The 25275-nt window shown below is 40.4% G+C and overlaps 1 protein-coding gene across 1 annotated transcript in view; it reads right to left on the bottom strand.

The window, feature by feature from the left end:
* doc2b (double C2-like domains, beta) overlaps window positions 1–25275 on the bottom strand; it is a 98976-nt gene that overhangs the window by 19677 nt on the left and 54024 nt on the right. The window contains exons 3-4 of the mRNA XM_034550689.1: window positions 9219–9293; window positions 2672–2781 (exon numbers count right to left, since the gene is read on the bottom strand). Of these exons, the coding sequence (XP_034406580.1) occupies window positions 2672–2781; window positions 9219–9293 (185 nt within the window). The remainder of the gene's footprint in view (window positions 1–2671; window positions 2782–9218; window positions 9294–25275) is intronic.

The following is a 25275-nucleotide window of genomic DNA, read 5'->3' as shown; positions in this document are numbered from 1 at the left end:
TCCCCACCCGTCCATTAACTTCCCCTTCATTCTTTTAATTCACTTCCTATCTTTCCTCCCCTCCCTACTCATTTCCTACCTTTCTTTCGCTTTAATTCCCTTCCTATCTCTCTTCTCTTTCCTTTCCTCCTTTCTGTCATTTGTTCTTTCCTCCCCTCCCCTCCCATTCATCCTTTCCTTCACTTTAATTCCTTTAATTTACTTCCTATCTTTCCTCCCCTTTCTTTGTTCTTATTTCTGTCATTTGTTCTTTCCTCTCCTCCCCTTTCATTCCTACTCATTTCCTTCCCTTCCTTCACTTTAATTCCTTTAATTCACTTCCTATCTCTCTTCCCTTTCCTCTTATTTCCGTCATTTGTTCTTTCCTCTCCTCCCCTTCCATTCCTACTCATTTCCGTCCTTTCCGTCACTGTAATTCCTTGAATTCACTTCCTCTCCTCCCATTCCTCTCGTTTCCCTCACGTCCTTTACTTCCATTCCTTGAATTCACTTCCTCTCCTCCCATTCCTCTCGTTTCCCTCACGTCCTTTACTTCCATTCCTTTAATTCACTTCCTCTCCTCCCATTCCTCTCGTTTCCTTCATGTCCTTTACTTCCATTCCTTTTATTCACTTCCTCTCCTCCCATTCCTCTCGTTTCCTTCACGTCCTTTACTTCCATTCCTTCAATTCACTTCCTCTCCTCCCATTCCTCTCGTTTCTCTCACGTCCTTTACTTCCATTCCTTTAATTCACTTCCTCTCCTCCCATTCCTCTCGTTTCCTTCACGTCCTTTACTTCCATTCCTTGAATTCACTTCCTCTCCTCCCATTCCTCTCGTTTCCTTCACGTCTTTTACTTCCATTCCTTTAATTCACTTCCTCTCCTCCCATTCCTCTCGTTTCCCTCACGTCCTTTACTTCCATTTCTTTAATTCACTTCCTCTCCTCCCATTCCTCTCGTTTCCTTCACGTCCTTTACTTCCATTTCTTCAATTCACTTCCTCTCCTCCCATTCCTCTCGTTTCCCTCATGTCCTTTACTTCCATTCCTGTAATTCACTTTCTCTCCTCCCATTCCTCTCGTTTCCCTCACGTCTTTTACTTCCATTCCTTTAATTCACTTCCTCTCCTCCCATTCCTCTCGTTTCCCTCACGTCCTTTACTTCCATTCCTTGAATTCACTTCCTCTCCTCCCATTCCTCTCGTTTCCTTCACGTCCTTTACTTCCATTCCTTTAATTCACTTCCTCTCCTCCCATTCCTCTCGTTTCCCTCACGTCCTTTACTTCCATTCCTTTAATTCACTTCCTCTCCTTCCAATTCACTTCCTCTCCTCCCATTCCTCTCGTTTCCCTCACGTCTTTTACTTCCATTCCTTTAATTCACTTCCTCTCCTCCCATTCCTCTCGTTTCCCTCACGTCCTTTACTTCCATTCCTTGAATTCACTTCCTCTCCTCCCATTCCTCTCGTTTCCTTCACGTCCTTTACTTCCATTCCTTTAATTCACTTCCTCTCCTCCCATTCCTCTCGTTTCCCTCACGTCCTTTACTTCCATTCCTTTAATTCACTTCCTCTCCTTCCAATTCACTTCCTCTCCTCCCATTCCTCTCGTTTCCCTCACGTCCTTTACTTCCATTCCTTTAATTCACTTCCTCTCCTCTCGTTTCCCTCACGTCCTTTACTTCCATTCCTTTAATTCACTTCCTCTCCTCCCATTCCTCTTGTTTCCCTCACGTCCTTTACTTCCATTCCTTTAATTCACTTCCTCTCCTCTCGTTTCCCTCACGTCCTTTACTTCCATTCCTTTAATTCACTTCCTCTCCTCCCATTCCTCTCGTTTCCCTCACGTCCTTTACTTCCATTCCTTTTATTCACTTCCTCTCCTCCCATTCCTCTCGTTTCCCTCACGTCTTTTACTTCCATTCCTTTAATTCACTTCCTCTCCTCCCATTCCTCTCGTTTCCCTCACGTCCTTTACTTCCATTCCTTGAATTCACTTCCTCTCCTCCCATTCCTCTCGTTTCCCTTACGTCCTTTACTTCCATTCCTTTAATTCACTTCCTCTCCTCCCATTCCTCTCGTTTCCCTCACGTCCTTTACTTCCATTCCTTTTATTCACTTCCTCTCCTCCCATTCCTCTCGTTTCCCTCACGTCTTTTACTTCCATTCCTTTAATTCACTTCCTCTCCTCCCATTCCTCTCGTTTCCCTCACGTCCTTTACTTCCATTCCTTTAATTCACTTCCTCTCCTCCCATTCCTCTTGTTTCCTTCACGTCCTTTACTTCCATTCCTTTAATTCCATTCCTTTAATTCACTTCCTCTCCTTCCAATTCACTTCCTCTCCTCCCATTCCTCTCGTTTCCTTCACGTCCTTTACTTCCATTCCTTTAATTCACTTCCTCTCCTCCCATTCCTCTCGTTTCCCTCACGTCCTTTACTTCCATTCCTTTAATTCACTTCCTCTCCTCTCGTTTCCCTCACGTCCTTTACTTCCATTCCTTTAATTCACTTCCTCTCCTCCCATTCCTCTCGTTTCCCTCACGTCCTTTACTTCCATTCCTTCAATTCACTTCCATCCTTTCCCTCCCCTTTCATTCCCTTTCTCCATTCCATCCCTCTCCTCCCCCCTTTCCCCTTCCCGCGCCCTTCTTTTGGTTGTTGTCTCCCTTCGTGAGGTTGAGAGAAGCCCACCTGAGTGTCTTGCGGACCATATCCTCGTCGGTGATGCCGTAGTAGGTCAGGGTCTCGCTCCAGACGGGGTTGAGCGTGTTGTGCAGGGTCTTGGTTCGAAGTTTATTGGCCTGAAAGACAAACGGGAGGAGAAGTTGGATTAAACATCTCCGTTGATCAACGGCTCGTTCCCCCCTCCTCGCGCTCCAGAGAGAGGCTCATCCCTCTCAGGTTCCATTGAAACGTTTTGCCAGAATTACACAAACAATCCCTGAAAAACAATAGCCTCTCTCCGCCCTCGTGGAAATTTGTCAGCGCGTTTGACGTCTGCAAAAAAAAAAAAACACGACGCTGTCGGGAATGAAAAAATAATGGAAGCGACGCAGGAGGACGACGATGCTGATTGCACTGAACCCAGTCTGGCCCGGTGTCGGTCAGCGGCACATTTTCTGAGGAAACAATGTTCCAATTATAAAACCTTAATTAGGCTTTCACAATTAAACCCCCTCTTCTCCCCCCCCCCCCCCCCCCCCCCCCCCCCCCCCCCCCCCCCCCCCCCCCCCCCCCCCCCCCCCCCCCCCTATCTTTGGCAAACAACAGGCTGCAACAATACTGTTTATGAACACACAGACGATTAATACCTCGCGTCATTGACTACGGACGATGCACACGTTCAACGAGACATATCTTTAAGATCCATGCAGTTAAATGCAAAGCTGAGAGGTAAAGAGGCTTTATTAGTGAAATATTGTGCGGGTAAATCTGTGGAGTTTAATCAATAAGCCGGTGGGATTTATTTACTAGTCTGATGGCAGCGATCCACGTGGTAACGAGGCTCTCGCTGATTGTTTCTCTCTCAATCAGCGGGTTGATTCACACGGGAACGCTGTTGTCGAACACACAGATGCACCGAACGTTCGAAGTGATGCGTTTTAAGAAAGCCCACGATTTTGTATAAAAATGCAAATAGCATTTGTGGCGCCTTCGAGATTGAATGGGCGTTTATCAGCTTTTATCAGCCTCGTGGATTTGGGATGGAAAGGAGCCGGCTTCATCTACTAGTAGTTTGAGAAGGTCGTCATCCTCTATACACACACGCGGTTGATCGCAGACACAAATACAAGATGGCGGCGCCGGTCACTTCGAGTGTAATTCTGACGGCAGTAGAGGCCTTTACACAGCGGGGGCTTTTTTGTGTGTGGGATTACGTCAATATATATACTGTGTATATATATATATACACATATATACCGTTGTTTTTGTCATGAACACTTTGAAACGGAACGCTAATATTCATTACAAGAATTCCCCAGCATAGATGGATGACAACAACACTAACATAAAGATGTTGTTTGTAATCTTGGTTCCAGTAGAACAACAATATGTCGTATTGATCAGCGTCTAAAGGGATGTTCCCATCCTTGAAGGTCAAGGTCTTCCAACTGTAGGGGGGGGGGGGCGGACATCTTAAATATTTTAAACGCCCACCTTGTTATATTCTAAGTGGATTATTGGCAAAAAGCAGAAGAAGGGATCAATTCCGTTACAATGTAATCAGTTACTTGTGGACGGGGATGTCAATAACTCCCAATAAAGGGTTGACCTGAAGTTATGACGGGTGTTTCATTCAAACGGTACGAAGCCTTTAAAGGTTCGGACCCTTGAAATAACTCATTGTCTGCGAGATCGTCAGTATTCGACAGTCCAGTGACCCACGTTCAATCCCAACAGGTCCTTTAATCTTTTGGGTCTAAGCACGTATTTTATCTGTTGTATTTATTCAAAAGTTAAGCACAAATTCTGATTTATTTTGTCTGTTTTTTTTTTTGTAATTCCGTTCCAAAGTGACACATCGAATGGCTCCGCAGAGGCCGACCGGTGGTTTAAAGCTGAGGTCGTGTCACCATGAAGCAAACGGCCGGTGGGGCTGACCTCGCTGTTCGGAGCCTTTTTGACGCTCGGCCGGTGTGTTAAGAAATAATAACCAGACGCGGTTTATAACGGTTTAAACTTTGTCACTCGACCTTCAGTGGTGTTTTTTTTTTAAATATTTGTGTTGTAATTAATTTCACTGAAACGACATGGACTTCTTTTTAAGGCACTCTAAATAAAAAGTAGCTGTTAAAATGTTAGCATGATTCTGTTTTATTCCAAACTCTTTTCTTATGCAAAAGTCAGGTATTTAAAAAATAATGAAGTCCATTTTTAAGAATGTGCAACTCCTGCAGCCGTCGTGTCGAGTATGGGATCTCACCCCCACGTCGGTAATCGACGGTTCAGTCTGGAACAATAACAACAATAACAACAAGCGTTTCAACGATCGCTGGTCTCGAAGGAGATGAAACCGCGATCCGGCTTTGCGGCAAAGCGTGAAACTTCACTTCTGATTAGAGTGCAGGCAGAACTTATGACCTCTTTAGTGGGTCCTAATGAGGCTCTTAGAGCGAGCCTAATGATTATTTTGAGAGCGAGCTGAGAGAAATGTCAGAGTGGGGGAGGGACGGGGGGGGGGGGACGGGGGGTGACGGCATCTTGTTTTTACTGACAGGAATATGCAAAGGGTACCAGTGACGTCTCCCACTGAGACCCGAGACAAATCCTCAGAAGCCACATGCTTCTATTTCACTCGGCGGTGAAATAATCCGTGACATTTAAAAGAAAAATTAAAAATTACGCCATAGATAATGGGAAAAATCCCTCACTTGAAATGACTCATTGGGAACGCAACACCGATCCGACCGTGTGGGCGACGAATGATCTCAAGTAAAGGAAAGTGCAGACGCTGGGCTTCTCTTAAGAGCAGATACCCCCCCCCCCCCCCCACACACACAAAAAAATAATTGTGTACCGTTTAAGAAAGTTTTTAAAAGTACATTTAAATCGTCCGAATACTCACGAAGCATGTAGTATTCAGTTAATGTGCATCCTCGTTCTTTTTTTCTTTTTTTTTTACGTTTCACTGTGTGCATAGAATAAACTCCACGTTAATTATTAAACTTCAGGAGGTGCTGGAAAAAGATATATATTTTTCCACGTTGGACTGTTGGTTGTTTTCATGGCAGAATACTGACATCTGATTTAATCTTCTGCAGCAGTTAGTTCAGAATCCACTTTTAACAACTGCGATTAGCAATTATCTTTTGAGAAATCCAATAAAATGTCCATCGAGAACAAATAAAGCGACGATTCACAACTGTAATTATGCGTCGTTTACTTTTCAAGCCACTGCGACTTGAGTTTATATGTACGAGGCGTGTTCCACTAATAAATGATTCATTTTCCTCTCGACAGCAATAGAGGACAAACAATTCAACAAGTCGGATATTCATGAGAAGAGGTTTAACAGTATTTTTTTCTTCTTTCGCTTCGTAAACTGTAGTTTTTGTCAGTTAATCCACAATCTGGTTGTTGAGAAATCTCTGGATCAAATCTATGGGATGGATATTAAGCCAGTTGGCTGATTTCTCCCCTGATTAGAGGGCGTCCAATTGAAAACCAACAGCAGGTCGACTGTCGATTTTTGTTTTATACGCCAATCCCACGTGTCGTGTGACAATTATTACATTACTGTTTCATTATGGTTGTCAGGCCTCGGGCTTTTCTCTCCCTTTCTTAATTGCTAGTTACAATAATCACACACTATCCTTGCATTCTCGCTAATTACTATATTTTTAAATTCCTAGAAAACAGGTTGTGTCACAACGAAGCGCCATCGTTTGTCTCCACGCAAAGAATAAAGCGATTTGAGAATGTTATTAACACTGTTTTTGTACACGCACCGCCACAATAAAAGTCACAGATACACATCGCGAGCAATTATGGGCGGCATATGCACGGCTGACATTACGACAATATCCCATCTGTCTGCAGAGATGCAACAGATGCACGTGGAACCAGAATAACCTCGTGGAGAATGCCGCAATGCCACGAATCCTCATGCAACGGCAAAAATATGATGAGAAAAGAGTTGTTTTTGTTATATTGTTTTTTAGTAAAGACTGACGATGTAGAAACGGGGCCTTTTTAATCTGCACAAATATCATCTTGGACTGGAGCTGATCAGATTTGGGCAATCAACTGTGACCTCAAAAAAAAAAAAATAATTGGTCATTCAAGAATTTATAAGCTAATTACTAGGGCTCTTCAATGTATTAATATTATATCGTGATACGTGACTAGTTATCGTCTCATATTTTTTTATTTGGTAATATCATAATATGACATTTGTCCTGGTTTTAAAAAGCTTCATTACTCACCAGACTGGTCTATTTGACCTATTTTAATTATTATATTGAGGTATTTGGTTAAAAAAAACTAAATCATGATATTTGATTTTGAAAGTGTGGGTTCTAAACAATTACAAAGTTCAGATCAGAAGAACGAATGAGATGTGAGTGTAAAGGTGTTAGAAGAAAGGGAGCTGTGAGTCACCAAGATGGATAATCACACAGATTCAGCTCTCAATACGCTGCTTTTGTGCACTGCACTCATTCACAAGATCTATATTAGATTTGAGGGACTTTAATGAAAGGATTAAATTAACCTCGAGGCCTCCTGGCAGACGCAAGCAAAATGAAAGAATTCATTGTCGACTAGAGAGGCATGTTCTACATGTGACATTAAAGATTAATATTTCCATTCTTTGAGTCATTTTACGGGTATTTTCTTTCGTGATCATATTGGTGGAAAAGTCGGTGGAATGGGTTCTGGCATCAGGAGACCAATGACGTTTTTTTAATGGCTCTCTTAAGTTACGATAAGATAAGTTACGATAAGATAAGTAGGTTACGATAAGTTAGGTTACGATAAGATAGGTTACGATCAGATATGTTATTATAAGATAAGTTAGGTTACGATAAGTTAGGTTACGATAAAATGGGTTACGATAAGATAAGTTACGATAAGATAAGTTACGATAAGATAGGTTTACGATAAGATAGGTTACGATAAGATAGGTTACTATAAGATAAGTTAGGTTACGATAAGTTAGGTTACGATAAAATGGGTTACGATAAGATAAGTTACGATAAGATAAGTTACGATAAGATAGGTTTACGATAAGATAGGTTACGATAAGATAAGATAGGTTACCATAAGATAAGTTAGGTTACGATAAGTTAGGTTACGATAAGATAAGTTCCACTAAGATAAGTTCCGGTAAGATAAGTTCCGATAAGATAAGTCACGATAAGATAGGTTACTATAAGATAAGTTACGATAAGATAGGTTACAATAAGATAGGTTACCATAAGATAAGTTAGGTTACGATAAGTTAGGTTAAGATAAGATAGGTTACTATAAGATAAGATAGGTTACCATAAGATCAGATGGGTTACGATAAGATAGGTTACCATAAGATAGGTTTACGATAAGATAGGTTACTATAAGATAAGTTAGGTTACGATAAGATAGGTTACGATAAGATAGGTTACTATAAGATAAGATAGGTTACCATAAGATCAGATGGGTTACGATAAGATAGGTTACCATAAGATAGGTTACGACAAGATAAGTTCCGCTAAGATAAGTTCCGGTAAGATAAGTTCCGGTAAGATAAGTCACGATAAGATAGGTTACTATAAGATAAGTTACGATAAGATAGGTTACAATAAGATAAGTTAGGTTACGATAAGTTAGGTTAAGATAAGATAGGTTACTATAAGATAAGATAGGTTACCATAAGATCAGATGGGTTCCGATAAGATAGGTTCGACAAGATAAGTTCCGATAAGATAGGTTACGATAAGATAACATCCCTTCAAGTGCGACATCGAGCCCCTAAAACTTAGTTTTACCCCTCAAAACCCCTTAGATAATGTAATCTATTTACAGCCAATGATGAGACTGAAAAGACACGGATCCAGAGCGGTCGTGGACGGCTTTTCTTACTACTGAAAGGACGAGTCCGGTTGATTTGGAAGTGGGATTTTATAAGCGACTCATCCATCTCCAATTTAATGATTTGGTATATTATAAAATAATGAAAACCATGTACAGAGGTCACTGCCAGACTGTGTAAGAAGGTTGTTTTCAATACATGAGAGTACATATGATTTGAGAGATGTTTACAGTAAAAAAAGCTAAAAAGAAAAAAAAAGGGATTAAAAGGAGATGTATCTCTATTATAGAAACAACGCTAATATAAATGCAACAACTAATTTTTGTTTTTGGTTTATAAAAAACTATTTCCGAGGGTTACAAGTGTGAATTAAATATATGTATATATGTGTTTTTTTATTTATTTTTATTTAATCAAATTTTCTTTTTATATCTAATTAATGATCTGATTTAATTGATAATAATGTAGGATAGGAATATATAAGCATTATGTTTGTGCCTAAACCTTTTTAGTCTTTATGTTGAGTTCTCTGGTGTACGAACTCTACTGTAGTAACCGACACCCCCAACACATCCCAAACTACGGCTTTAAATGAAAGCTGGAGGCCAGTGGAAACAGATAGCATCGACATTTTTTCATCTATTCAAAATATGAAAAAGCCAAGTCAATCCAAAGGAGAAGCGATAACATCCAGCAGATAATTCTCTCTCCTATAAACACCGTGCTCACCTTGCTGGCTCCGGGCAGTAGATGCAGCTTGACGTAGGGGTCAGAAAGCCCATTGTGGTCCATTGGCTTGAGCCCCTGTGAATAAAACACAGTGTGTAAACAATGTTGCTCAAACATCGTCACAAAACAGAGGTATGAAGTTTACATATACAGAAAAAAAACTGCTTCATTTGTTCTTTTTATTGGTGTTTTATTCTCATCGTTTCAACATGTTTGTGTAAATAGAAATATAATGGCATATAAACATGATTTATATCGTACAAATATACACACATTTGTAATATTTTAATGTCTTTAGTCTTTCTGTGTCTCTTTGTGGACATTTTGTATCTCTTTGGGGTCTTTTAGTGTCCATTTGTTTCCATTTGTATTATTTTTTTTGTCTCTGGTCTTACATGTCTATGGTTGTTTATTTTTGGAGTGATTTTGTGTATTTCTGTCCTAATTGTGTTGTCTCTTTGTGGTTGTTTTGTGTCTTTGGGGAAACGTCGTATCTCTGTAGGCATTCTGTGTGTCTTTGTAGTTGTTTTATGTTTCTTTGTTGTAGTTTTGAGTCTCACCTGTTGCCATTTTGTGTGTCTTTGCAGTCTTTTTTTTTTGTCTATTTGTTTTTTTGGGGTCATTTTGAGTCTGTTGTGTCTCTTTGTGGTAACTGTCTCTTTGAAGTCCTTTTTTTGTCTTTATTTTTTTGGGGTCATTCTTTAGTCTGTTGTAGCTATTTTGTGTCTCTTTGTGGTAATGTTGTGTCTCTGTGGTCACTTTGTTTCTCTTTGTAGTCTTATGTGTTTTTTTTTCATCATTTTAAGTCTGTAGTTGCCATTTTGTGACTCTTTGTATTCTTTCTGTTTCTTTTTGTAGTTATTTTGAGTCTCTTCCTCGTTGTTATGTATGTGTCTCTTTGAGTGACGTCTCCTGGCTGAAGGGGGGCCTTGACGCTTTGGGGTTGTGCTCGGTCCGTTCAGTAATCCATCCATGCATGTGACATCAAATATAAACGTCAGGAGCATACACAAGTTTTTGCCTTGTGTCCAGTTCCCCCCTCCCACCCCCACCACCTTTCATCCTTTTTCATTTACACTCTACTTCCTATTTTTCTTTTTGCATATCCTTACAACTGGTTTTGGCCTTGCGTCACCTTGAGAAACGCTGAAGGGAAAAGAGGAAGCGACGGAAAGGAAAGGAGGTTTTTTCCACATTCCTTTTGAAGAGCGAATCAATGAGACTCAAAGGCGGAGCAGGAAGTAAAGGTCACTCGTATAATGACCCAATAAATAAAACACCACAAGGGTGCCACTGAGTAAAGCAAAGTGAAAGGAGGAAATGTGGAGGGAATAAACAAGAGAAAAAAAATATGGAAACCTCAATCAAAAGATCTACACAAATAGAACAGGGAGCACTTGTAGGTTTTCTCTTCTTTGATCTCCTGTGGCGTTAAGATCAACTCCTTGAGGGGCAGTGATCCATAACACAGGTGTCCACTTTCGTCTGTGTCGCTTTTGGCTTTATGTATTTTGGACTTTCAAACCTGAATACAAGCCCAACGAGAAAGGGATATTATTGTGATCCTTTTTAAAATGACTAAAACTGGAGGCAATGGGAGAACCAGAACCGGGACTGACTGGGAACACTGTCAGACACCTGCTGCAGTAAAAAATCAACACAAAATTAAAGGGAAGACTGAGGATACATTTTATTTCTTTAAAACAAAGACAACAAATAATCACAATGAGTCCAAAATAAGCAGCAGAAGCCTTTTAGTTGAAAAAAATGTATTCCAGACGTTGAAACTCTAATCCTGCCATCCCCTTCTGATACAGTTCTGCTAACTAAGGATGACCATTCAATATGTTTATCTGTCGATCATTGTATGTGATCAATCAATACATCTTCTCGTCTATAAAATGTTGTAAAATAGTTAAAGATACACGTCACAGTTTAAAAAGTCAGAGTCCAATTTGAAGTCGTCCAATATTTAGTTTTGTATGACCAAAGAAAAGCGAGTAATCTTTCCTTGACAAAAAAGAATTATGTTTCTATTGATCGATGAGTCAACTAATTGTTTCCGCCCTCTTGAATGAACAATTCTGACACTTCCACTTTCTTTTTTTCCTCCTCGTCTTTATTTAGTCCGTAGAAAGACAACTTCCTCTGTAACACCGAAAACAGACACTATGTGGACCATATAGGGGAGCTGGAGGGGTGTGTGTGTGAGTGTGTGTGTGTGTGAGTGTGTGTGTGTGTGAGTGTGAGTGTGAGTGTGTATCCTGCTGAGTTTGGAGGCAAGATAGATGGAATGTATAGAAAACGTAAGAGGAAGAGGAAGTGAAGACTTTAAGAGAGCGGCCAGTCATTTTTAGATGCAGTTTGTATGGATTTTTTTTTTTTAAGCGTCGTAGTGAGACATCCGAACGTTACAAAACCTAAAGTTTTTCTTGTACAGATTGTAAAAAGTAAATCTAATCTAATTGAATAATAGCAGCCCTGAGTGATGTAAAATTGCTTTAAATGGAAACCCAAACCCACAATGTCTTCATATCTTTTATTAGATATCCAGACTGTAACGATGATTGCCGATACACCGCAACGACATGTGAGTCAGGGGAGTTCTTTGTGTAACTAACATTAAAAACCCCCGTGTCATATTCCTCGTCTGCGTCCGCATACGAAACAGATGATTCTGATCTATTAGTGCTGCACGATAAAAGGTCACGAAGGCTCATAAGGCTCACTTCTTGTAAAAAGATTCCCGCGTCACCCCGAAATTAGCCGGCAGAAAAAAAGTGTCATTCCTTTTTCGAGCCCGGTTCCATTATTATGAATTGGTTCCCGGTCTCTTTTTTTCTTCTTCTTTTCTTTTAATGGATCAGAAAACAAGAAAAACAAAACAAACGTGACGTCCGCTCGCCCACAATTATCGGGCTTAATAGAGGAGCTCGGCTCAAAGCCCGGCACTCAGCGGGAATTACTGGCAGCGAAATGACACACTCATCCGATAAGGCAACACCGCGGCTCCGGATCCTGTCTGCACAACAAAGAAGAGATCCGCGGCGACACGTAATTTCTCCGGATGACTCTCGTGTACGAGAGCTGGTACGGAACAACAGGAAGTACCAACCGGATGAGTGGTGCTTTTCCTCTGGGCCTTTTTTTCTTTATTTAATTTTGGTTCGTCACAGTTGTGCGGCAAGATCATCATCACACATGTCGTTGGGTAGAACAACGCATGCATATATATATCTAGGATTGTGTTGGGATTCTCTTACTTTGGTTTATGCACATTTAATAAAAACACTTCTGTAAATGTGCCAGAGCTTAAGCCAAGAGGCTATTTATTCATCTGTAGTCCCCCGAGAGGCAGATGTCACAAAACAAACATAAAAACAGAGATATGATTATATATATATATACATACATACAAGGTTTGTACAATATTGACCCTTTTCAATGGGTGCACAAACCATTCATTAATTTGTCTTATCGTCTCAGTTAAACACAAGGTTGACTGTAAAAAAGTGACACATGGCATTGTGTTAAACCACGAGTTGGTGAGAATTTTTAATAAAAACCACGAGGATTTTTCACTTTTTTTATTCAGATTACCACCCATCCATGTTGGTGCGTGGTTGTGTCTCAACGACATACGCACCAGCCGCTCTACAGGCTGCTTTTAAAGGAAAACTTCGTCCACGAAACGAACATTTTATACAGTCAATCGCACCGCGTCGCCCTCATTCCTTCAATAAATCTGTTTTTCTATCTCCACGGTTTGTGGATGAATCAGAAAACTGAGAAAAAACCTCTGGATGAATGAAAGTAAACGGCATACTCTCACACAACAAAATCCAAACGCCGTGGACCAGTTTTCCTCTCGTAACATAACGCTCTTAATAATACTCATAATACGTGACTAATAAACCAACATTTACTTTTTCCGGGTTCATGCTCACGTGGATAAAATATGGATCGCTTTTGTCCCCCCATAAATCAGTATTAAAAACAACAATAATAAAACGTGGACATGCCCCAAAGCTGCATGACGGTGTCGGTAACGCACCAATAAGATGGATGCCAACCGCCGTTAAAGAAGAAGCTGCATCGTTAAATAAAAATCACTTTGATAATGATGGATTGATTTAGAATGAATACACAAAAAGACATCTGCCTCCACGGGTCAGGCGGTAGGACCCGGTGGTAAAAAGGGGGCCGCAGACCTATTTGCTCGGTCGGAAGGCAATTAGCCGACACAGATGAGCTGATCAACGTTTTCATCAACTCTCTTCTCTCATCTCGATTCTGGCGGCGTTTAGATTATAAGACCGTGAAAAAAAAAAAAGGGGGGGGATAGAAATGGGATTCTGGAAAGTGTGGAACATGTGGAGAGGGGAGATTCCCTTTCTGTGGTGGATAAGTGTTCAATAGTTCATCAGTAGTTGCGTATCACTACTTCAATTATTGAGAAAGACCGAATGGAATAACTACATTTTTCAAAACGTATGTTGATTCTCGACGATTCTGAACCCAAAAAATTCTGTTTCACGTCAACGTTTCCAGTGTTTTAACCACCTTTCGGAGTTTCAAAAGTTAAAAGTTCAGTAAAAGATTAGGTCTCGCGTTAAAAATAAGTACGTCACTTTTGGTTTCACGCGAGACATGAACGGCGGTGTCCTGGGTGAAAGTCCTGTGTTTGTTGTAACCTACTTATAAAGTAAGGAATCTAATGTATTAAATAATTCATTATAAATATTATTATAATGTTTATTTATTTATTACATTACTGTATAGTTTTAAGCACTCAAAAGATATTCATAATGTTTTATAACAATAATCATCGCACATCAAAAGCATTTTATAATGACTTGTATAAATTACTGCCATTAATGACATATAGATTCATTTATAATCCCATTATAAGGCATTATAACATTATTATGGGAATTATAACACACTATTAAGATACTTCACCCGATTAGTTATTATAAAATGCTTTATAATGTGTCTATGATTATTGTTATAAAGCATTATGAATTATGAGCGCTTATAATTAAAAGTATACATTTATAACGCATCATAAGTATATAATGCATTAGATAATGTACTTGCAGTTAAAGATGCATTCATTGCATAAATGGACGTTAAAAGACATTTGTAATAAATGCTTAATAATTGTATGTGAACATTTTGGTCCGGCCATCGCACACAAATGTCTTTCAATACAAACATTGTTGTTGTTTTTTCTCTCTTTGCAAAAAATGAATGAAACCAGCACCTAAAAAAAATGGCGACTCCTTGTTCATTGATTTTCATTTTACCCTCATACTCTCCTCTTTAATATCCCCCCCCCCCCCTTCCTCCTGGAGAGCCTCGTTGGCGTTTACCTCCCTCTTGCCTCCAGCAGACACACCTGAGCCACATCGTTTAAAAGCAGAGGCACATTTGGTGTGCACAGACAGCTGCTGATTGCGAGAGCGCGCTGTGAATACTCCGTTGATCATAATTACTGTGGGGGGGGGGGGGGGGAGAAAATGACCATTGCAAAAGGCAGATGGGTGACACGCATCAGTGTATCCACAAACCTCGCATCTCCTTTTAAAAGGATGGGAAATGAAGTTGAGCTTCCTTTTTGATTTTTAGGAAGTGATGAGCTTCCTTGTCATCTTTCAGAGGAAGTGGGGTTCTTAGTACGTGACACGTTATGTTTAGAGCAATATTTACTGGCTTTACTGCTCACTACTTTTCATGTACAGTAATTTAGGTGAACTGCTAAACGTGGAAATTACAAAACACTAAGCTGATTTGATTTGTGTTGATAGGTTTAGCATAAATACTCAAAAGTCCCCGACTATAAGTGATTGCCTCACTAATTACAAGACCACGGCATGAAGGTCTTTGGTTCAGGAATTTGGATTTCTGAGTAAATTAATTGCGTTGTTATTTTTAAAACTGCTACATTTTTTTTTTGTTTTGGCCAGTTGGCAAAAAAAACAATAATAATAATAATAATAATGAAGTGCTGAGATCTGAGAACAAAACATAATGATAAAACATAGAAGTGTGATGAGGTCAAATGATAAGACAAAATTATTTGCCAGAGAAAAAGTAACCTAAACTGCAAAGGTTTATTGAGTGTAGCGCCATTCATGGAACAAGATCACAGCAAAATAATAAAAAGAAATAAGACAATAACAGAACGATGAATTAAAAACCTTAAAAACACAGAATTACAGCATGAGGCCAGTTTAAGTGAGCACACTGAAGAATTAAAAGGTTTTACCTCCAAACAAAGCGATTGAGACGAACTCCGTTAGCTTGTTTACGATCCGTCTCCTTGTGTTTCTCGCCCCCTTATTCAGCAACATAGTTATCGCATCATGATATTACAGTCCAGTTACCATTGTTACCCCGCTTTTTTTTTAACGTCACATTTTGTCATCACGTTTATTAATTGTCGCGAAACGTGTTCACGTTTTTTTTATTTATTTTTTTAGAAATGGCACATTTTTTAACGTGTCCGCGGTTTAATTGCGTTGTTATTTTTAAAACTGCTAAAAAAAAAATTGTTTTGGCCAGTTGGCAAAAAAAACAATAATAATAATAATGAAGTGCTGAGATCTGAGAACAAAACATAATGATAAAACATAGAAGTGTGATGAGGTCAAATGATAAGACACAATTATTTGCCAGAGAAAAAGTAACCTAAACTGCAAAGGTTTATTGAGTGTAGCGCCATTCATGGAACAAGATCACAGCAAAATAATGAAAAGAAATAAGACAATAACAGAACGATGAATTAAAAACCTTAAAAACACAGAATTACAGCATGAGGCCAGTTTAAGTGAGCACACTGAAGAATTAAAAGGTTTTACCTCCAAACAAAGCGATTGAGACGAACTCCGTTAGCTTGTTTACGATCCGTCTCCTTGTGTTTCTCGCCCCCTTATTCAGCAACATAGTTATCGCATCATGATATTACAGTCCAGTTACCATTGTTACCCCGCTTTTTTTTTTTACGTCACATTTTGTCATCACGTTTATTAATTGTCGCAAAACGTGTTCACGTTTTTTTTTTAGAAATGGCACATTTTTTAACGTGTCCGCGGTTTGCAGAAACGTGTCATAGCGACATTAACTCTGGGTCGGACCCGGTTGAGAGAAGCAACCGATTCCATCATTAATAATAATAATGACGACAGCGCTGCAGTAGTTTTGTTTGTGCTGGTCACCTTTCGTACATAAACAATACATTTCAAATTTAGAGGTCCGTATTTTACGTTTATGGTACTCAAAGTTTATTTGTAAAGCACATGTGCAGCAATCCATAAAGTCTATTTTATGTATGAAGCTTTAAAACAATACATTTACTTTGTTTTAATACTATTCATGGTGTATTTTCCAAGCCATTTCAACCGCCCCGGGGAGCCGTATGTCTTCATTACCATATCTGACTGGCCTGGTCACAGGCAGGTGTGGAGGAGGGGGAGCATCAATCACCAGGGCCAGCAGATAACAGGATGGATGAGACGGGGCATTGATCTCATCCAGAGGGAGCTGACACACAGTCATGTTAAAGAAGGGGTTAATGCCTCGGGGGCGGTGTGTGTGTGGGGGGGGGGCACCTGGGATCAGTGGAGGTGCTCAGGTCACGGCGACTCGAGGCGACCGCGGCGTGATGGAAGCCGGCGATACGGAGGGCCGGCAGATGGGTCCCACTCGCAGCCAATGAACGTCAACGTGGATGATCGAGAGGCTTAAGAGGGGCGGCGGGAAGGGTCACAAGGTCACGCTGAGAAACGTTAGGTTCAATGTCACTCACGTTATTGATAACGTATCATTGATTTTGTGCAAAAACACAGCAGACAAGGCAGATTTGTGATTTTTATCGCCAGGTAACTAGAAGCTCAACATCGGACCACCGCTGCATATTGCCAAACGCTGTCGCTTTTTAAATGCAGTTTTTTCCTCGGGCGCCATTTATTAATAAATATACTATTTGCACTCTTTCCGACAGAAGTTTCCCTTCGGGATCGTGTGAAGTTTCGTCTTGTCTCATCTAAACCTGCGTTAATCCAGATTTAAGTCAGGCTTGTGCTCACCGGAGCGTCTCCGGTGAGAGTTGTTGGGCACATTGGGCTTCTCAGAAATGATTGCCACGGTTACCGATAAAAGGAAATCTAAAAGTCAGATTAGGAATGACATTTTTTACGACTAATGTGGAAGGATTTAGGAAAGAATTTTTTTCTTTAGAGCTAAACATCAGACCCGAGCTAAACTCTCAACAAAATCACGACTGTTTGCTGTGCTGGCTCCTCATTGGTGGAACGAGCTCCCCATTGACATCAGGACAGCAGAAAGTCTCTACATCTTCCGTCGCAAACTAAAAAACACATCTTTTTCGACTATACCTTGAATAGGTAGCACTTAAATGCCGTAGGAGCACTTAAATGTCCCTTACCAATAGCACTTTGTTGTTTAACACTTTAGTAGCACTTAAATGTCTCTTACTGATAGCACTTTGTAGTTTAACTTTATTGAAGAAATTGTACTTGCTTGATTCTTGTTGTTCTGAGTTTGGACTCATGGTTTAATGCACTTATTGTAAGTCGCTTTGGATAAAAGCGTCAGCTAAATGACATGTAATGTAATGTATAAGTTTTGTTTTGTTAAAAGCGGGAGATCATTAATCTACATTCTAGTAAACTAGTTGTTGTGCCCGTTCAAAATCAAAATTATCACGTTAATCAAAATAGGATTTTAAATGTGACCTTGAAAGATTAATACGACGGCATTTCTGGGTGAAATAAAAATATATAATCTTTCAAATAAAACAAATGTCGTTTCGGTGAAACCAAACATATAAATCACCACAACCAATTACAAATAACCACATTAACAACACTTATTTATGACGTGTAAGTTCACCTTTTAATTAATCAGTCAATCGGTCGACCTTTCGATCCAGCGTCATCGATCTCTGCATTGCTCTTGTCACCATTTGTTATTATAGTATTTACTTCTAATGAGTCGACTCATCCGGGCGAGTAATTATTTACAGAATACGGTCATTTACAACCAGAAGAGAAGGAGGATAGCGAAGGGTCGGGGATGGATTCTACCAGGGGGGTTCACTGGGTCTGGATGTCGGTTGGAGAACACAAAGTATTGATTATTGGGGGATTGGTTGTGGGTTTGAGTTCATTTTCAGAGACTTACCTTCTTGTATCTGGGGACAGGAAGCTGCACATAAAGCATCAACGCACAGAGACGATGAGAGCATGCAAAAGAGGGAAGAAAGGTGGAGGAGGAGAAAAAGAAAGAAAGATAACGTTGATCATGTGAAATTAAACATGCAAAACACAAGAACATGCAAAGACAAGAAGACCAGAAATAAAATTAAAAAAGAGGACGCGTTAACGCCTCCGCAGGGCGAGACGGAAAAAAAGAATGCCGTCCTTTTTTTTTTAATTGTGCAAATTGTCACATCTGAATTTCAGTTTAAAACATTATCACCAGCTGTGTGTTGTGTTCTTTTTCCTTACTATAAAAAAAGAATATTTTCTTCATCCGGGGGTCCGTAAACTCTTGACACTCTTGTGGATCCAATGAGCCCTATCTGTATTCACGCGTTATGATGTTATTCCCCATAGCAGCCATTTCATATTTTAATGACTGTATAGAATGACCTGTTGTGACCTCCTACGATGATCACAGCCTCGTGAAACGTGGACGACCTCAAACTAGAGACGGAGGACATTCAGAGGAGGTTTTTTATTAAGTTGACTAAATGGGGGGTTTGTGAGCAGTTTCCAGAACAGAAGTTTATACATAGATCTCTAAATGTCTTTCAAGGATAATTGTCATTCCGCAAATATTTTGTGCGCGACACGAGAACACAACAAAACATGCATTTTGTTATCTGCTTCAGGAGGTTTTTTCCCCAACGTTTTGGTGTCTTTTGGAGGGATTTTTGATCATTTCTGTTAATTGAGTCGGCATTTTTTTAAATTTACTTAAATCTATGTGACACATTGTATCAACCCCAAAAAACTTGTTTGATGTACTTGAACAAATAGACACACTAAATTAATCTTCAGCTTTAAGATAATATACACCTCTTCTATGTGGTGTCTACCGTTCACCTGCCCCCCCCACCTCGAAGATCTCCTGTCCCCCCTTTTAAAAAAATAGAATAAAATAGAGAACTGTCTCTTTTATAAAGAGGGCTGCAGTGGACGAGGTCGAGCTGACAACACACAAACGTAACAACACGCTATTTGGACAAAAGGCAGACAAATGAACAGTCTAGATGCGACAGCAGCAAGTATTAACCGTTAGATAAGATATGAATCACAATTGATTTTTTTTGCCGTTGCCATGACGCATCAGCTTCTCCCTTCATCCCTTTCTGAATAGCCTTGTGGGGGAAGTCTGTTGGACAATTCATCCATATTTTTGAACAACAGAACTAAAAAGTATTTCTCAGTAGTCGTTGTTCATGAAACATTTTAATTTTTTTTTCAATGTAAAACCAGCGACATGAAAACAGATACGGATGAACAAAAACATCTTTAAGAATGGGAGCCAGTGTGTGTGTGTGTGTGTGTGTGTGTGTGTACCGGGCAATGAAAGGGCAGTCTGCTGCACAAGGAAGGGAATGAAAGACTGCAGCGGGGTGTGGAGGTGGGTTGTCGTGTAGGCGGTGCTGAACAAACAGGTCTTGGATCTGCAATTGAATAGCGAGACGGCCTCTTGATTCAATGACGAGGACCCGGAAACCCGTCTTGCTGTTCTACGGAGGGAGGCGCCGTGCTTAGAAATAAGACTCGTTTCACGGCTGTTTTCTTTATTATTTGAGGGACGAAGAGGCTACATGACGACACACAATAGAGAGGAAGCAATATGCACGATGCCTTTTATATAAATACTGTCTTTAAATATAAAAAATCAAGGCATGAGGTCCACTCTAACCCTCGCCCCTAGCATGTGAAAGCAGTATACTGGCACTTTTGACAGAACATGAGAATTTGCACATCTGATAAACATAATAAACAACAATAAACAATCCTCCCAAGATATCCAGTACGCCACAGACAGCCCCGAGGATGAATCCTACGGCCCTATTACACGTGACGAATAACATGAAAATGCTAAAAAAAACTTGCCTGCAAATGTTTTTTTTATCGAAACCATTCATACCGGCGGCGATGCAAATTAGCGACAGTTGCGACAAGTTTCCAAAAAAAAAAAAAAAGATCCAATAGATTTGTGCAGACAAGAGGACCAACTTTAGGATCCTGTTGAATTTGAGTTCCTTCTGGTGGATAGTTGTGCGGTGTTTGTTTCTCAGGCTTTTATTGTGAAAGGTAAGGAGTGGATCGGCTTTGGATTTAGTAATACAGTGCTTCTCATCTTCGGTTTGATATCTTACAAAAATATTTACTCCCCATTTTTCGTGTTTTTTGCAACGAAAGTCCAACAACACAAGTCAATTTCTGCACTTTTCAAAATAAATCTCACAAGAAACAACTCAGTTAGGTTTTGGAAACAAAACTACGGTTAAAAATAACTACGGAAGTGGCATTAATGTGACAAATAAATCAACGCTGACTTTTTGTTTCTCTTTTTGCACTTTGAGAGCAAACTTAAGAGGTTAGAACTTAGACACTATCAGCATTCGCCAAACTTCTATGACCATAATAGCTGACATTACCACTTTCTTACCATAACACCAAGAAGTAGGGGGGGGGGAGAGACAAAGAGTATTGTGGTCCTCTTTAATTTGGCGCCCGTGAGAGGAGAGAGTAAGTCATTGTTTTTAATTATGGGGATAACCGAGGTATCTCCCCACGGTCTCTCCTGGAATTCGTAGTGTAGAAAGAAAGGGATTCCCATCTTTGATGTTCATGTTCTACTGCCGCGTGCATCTTTCTGCAGAATCCAAAAACAGTTTCATCTCAACACAGGGAGATATAAAACAGACCTCAGATCAGCCAGAACCAATTAGCAAAGTCAGAAACCACTCAGGAGCAGCGTTGTGGGTCTTCCAGGCGGCCGCGTCCGAGGTCCAGGAGACCGAAGGCTCGCACACAAACGCGTCAGCGGGGCGACAGGCGTTTACTTATTTCCAATGAAGCTCGGAGGGGGAAATAATCAGGTGTGAGTGAGTGAGCTGCAACATTCTGAACATAAATTGGCCCGTAATTGTTCTGCACTTATGTAGCCGAGTAACTGGAACAATGGCGGAGCAGCGAGGGGCCGCCTCTTTCCATACGGACGGGCTTCCTGCAGCGAGGAGTTCTTTGGGTAATTTCATGGCTGTGAGGCGAAGTGGTGAGGCAGAAATTTATTTTGGAAAAACTGCAGCAGAATCAAAAGTGCAATGACAGGAGACCGTCTCGCTGCTGGGATGCCGTTTCATATGCAAAAAGCTCTTCGAGACTCATTCATGAAATCTGGAATGCAGGGTTTTTTTTTTTACAGTGAGAAGGTGAATGGCTGATGTTTGTAGGATGTGTAGCTTCACGCTATCATTCACGCTTGTATTGTAAGAGTACCCTGTGTGTTGTACTTGTAGTGGTTTATATTTATTTATCTTATTTATTTACGGTGTATTAGATAGGGACAGACTGGAGTTGCCCCTTTCTGGTGGATCTGATAAAGAGTTTTGTAATTTCTATTTGCAGAAAGAATGAGGAACAAGTCCATTTGAACACGTTTTTACATACTGGAAATAAAGATAACATCTTGTATTTGCTTATTATGGGACATGGGTGTGTACGAGACAATACACAGACAGGCAAAAGGCCTGAACACCTATCCCAGACTCCGGTTGTTTAGCCTCGTTTCATTGTGGTTTTCATGTCACTTTATAATTTTTTTTTTACCATTTCCATAGTTGTTGTGAGTCTCTTTGTTATGTATCTCCATGTAGTTGTGTGTGTGTGTGTCTCTTTGCAGTCTTTTTGTGTGTCTTTGAGGTAGTACTTTTAACATTGAGTTCCGTGCCATCAATCTACAGAAAAAATACTGTGACAAGAACAAACTAAAGAAAAAAATCGTATCTTGCTTCGCCGAATCGTAACAGACAGACGTGACAAACGCACCACTTGAAAATAAAGCGTATAGATTACGGAACCAGCTTGAATTATTTTGACAGGCAAAGTAAATGCATAACATGTCATATGAATATTAGAGCGACTGCCTCACAGCTCTCCGCCAACCCGTCAAGTTGCAGTTTTCTGCCCAGCCTCACATATTAAATATATAGATAGATAGATAGAGAGAGAATGTTTATTTTGTCAAGTTTGATAAACGTCAATTGGAAACTTCCATTTTGTCTTAAATATATATGACCTATATTATATATTATTAATTTATTATATATACATATCTGAGTCTATATTTAGGTAATATATATATTGAAGACAAAATGGAATATATATATATATATAATATGTCAGTCTATATTTAGGTAATATATTTATGTAAGACAAAATATAAGTTTCCAATAGACGTTTTTCAAACTTGACAACATAAACTTTCTACATTGCCCCCTTTTTGTATTTCCTGTAGCGACGTTTGTTAATGCGGTCGCCGGCAGGAAGTCAACGTGGCCCCACGCTGTTGCCCTAGCAACAGAATGGCAATGAAAAGTGAAGCCCTCTTCAGGAAAGGACAGAGCCGACCCGGAGGAGACTCGCATCCTTCAGTGTTTGCAACAGGTTCCTACAGATCTTCTATCGGCCTTCACTCTCTCCATCGCCCCCACACCTCATCGTCTCTGTACATTCATGAAGCGAATTCATAACACATTTCTACCCTCAAATTGAAGCCTTTTCAACTTGTGTGGACACGTCTCTGCATCCATTCGTGCCGCTCGGGTTACATTGGATTCTAACAGCATCTTTTCTGTCGACTTTGTGTGCAGCCTGTTGAAGGACCAACGCATTGCATCTCCTTCATTGTCGTACACTACAACTAAAACAAGCAGAGAACTGAAACAACAGTGCCCGGTTCAATAAATTCACTTAATTAACCGATTGCAGTTTTTTGTTTTTTCAAGCTATAATATAGGAATATGTATTAACATTTAATTTAACATCGTGACTCTGGACCGCAGAAACTGAACAGACTTTCCAGGAGATGTTATCTTATGCTTCACAATTAATCCCTGTTGTTGTTGTTTTTTTTACTGCGGTCTAATCTCATAGAATTGAATAACAAGAACATTTTAGATATTTAAATTTGCGGTCGACCTGCTCGTCATATTAGTGTGCTAACGTTGTGACGTAACTACGTATTTTTCTCCCGTTTGCGCCCGCCGCGACTTTCAAACGCAGGAACCAGTTGCTCAAACTGGACTTCCCGTCTCACTGGTGACCACCTGCTCACTAATTGAGTAGTCAACATTGTTCAGCACTCTTCAGTCTTTTAATCAGATTGTTTTTAAAGGGGTTTTTTTTGCCACCATTCGCGATCGTGGCGGCTCTCGACGCGGCTCTCGACGCGACGTGCGTTTCAACTCCGCCGGTTTGTAAATACTGTGAACGAGAACAGCGACTCACCCGCGGATGAGCGACAACCGAGTGGCAAACCAGAGCCTGCGGAGCATCTGCGCCTTGATCTTCATCGGCACATTGGCGATAATGAGGCGGCGGATTAATTATAGAATTTGGAGAGATCTCGGTCAATTAATTATTGACTTTGTTGTTCTTGAGCTCTGCCCTCTCGTTTTCCTCCTCTGGATGAGCGAGCTGTGAAGAGGGAGATTCGGGGGGTCCGTTCTGCTTAAATATGACACCCACTCACTGGCCGAGGAACCGCAATGCGAGTCATCGGTCGGTCTCGACCCACAACTGGAAATTTAGCGCGTCAAATGAGACACGAAGGAAAGAAATGCCATTTAGGTTTAAAAAAACTAAAACGAATGACATTATTGAGTACCAGCCCGCTGTAAAATCAGGAAACCCTCTGAGTCATTCTGTACAAGTCAATAAAGTCTCACTAGGAGAAACTACTCTGTGGCAGTGAAACACCCTAAAGGCTTGACTCCTTTTATCTGCGTTCGATCCCCCACATCCCGACTACTCCTCGTGACAAGGAAGTGCCGTTAGCTCCCAGCCATGTCCGTCTCTTCCAGCGTCCACACGCATGTGCTCCCTTTTTTAAAAATCAATTAGAGCCTATTTCGAGTGGGCCAAATTGACTTATTTCTATCATGTGAGCCATCGGGATGGACGTGGCCTGATTCACTTACCGTAGCGAGCGGCCCTGTGAGGAGGGCGAGGTTGCAGATGGGAGTGATGCTGGCGAAAATGAAACTGTGAGCGAAGACTTTCAATACTTTTGCTCGACAAAAAAAAGTTAATTTCTGACCCCGAACTGTTCCATCAATTTGACATAATTATCCGGAGCGGACGGCATTGTCAAGCGCGGCGCTGCCCCGAGGGACGTAATGGTGACACGTGTGCTATACATGTGGAGGAAAAGTGCTGTAAAAATAAGTACTTTTTTCTTTTATAATTACTGTTATTATCAGCTGTGATGTAGGCTTATCAACTAAGGTTCCAGGCAGTGTTGTTTCCGCATCTGGACATTGAAAAGAAATCTGGTTCTAAGATAATTTTATGCCTCCGCAACCAGCGAGAGTCTTTGGTGAGGCTGTAATTCTAGTTTTAAACTAAAATCTTTTACAAAAGTAGCATACTCCTTTTAAGGAATAACGCAACGGTACAATGGAAGCCAACGGAAGCTTCGTCTTTTCTTTTCCAGATGGCAGCAAAGAGGGTTTAATGTTTTTTCTTCTGGAACAAATGAGGTTTCATTAAAATGTACTTATCTCAAATAGAATCACTTCACATAATGAGCGAATACTAACCGTTATTAATAATGTTACGTTTGATCGACGGATGCCGAGATAGTCCTCACCGCTTGAAGCTACACATTTTGCGGTCACACCTCCAGCTTAATTAAAAGAGTATTCGATGTCACTGTGATGTCTTTGGTTCAAACGAGCGGCAGCTAATAAAGTAAATATCTCTTCAAGACAGCATTAAGTCACATG

This window comes from Cyclopterus lumpus, chromosome 14 (assembly GCF_009769545.1).
Source record: "Cyclopterus lumpus isolate fCycLum1 chromosome 14, fCycLum1.pri, whole genome shotgun sequence".
Classification (NCBI taxonomy): Eukaryota; Metazoa; Chordata; class Actinopteri; order Perciformes; family Cyclopteridae; genus Cyclopterus; species Cyclopterus lumpus.
The sequence above is the reverse complement of the archived record's forward strand: the minus strand, read 5'-3'. Positions and strand labels throughout refer to the sequence as shown.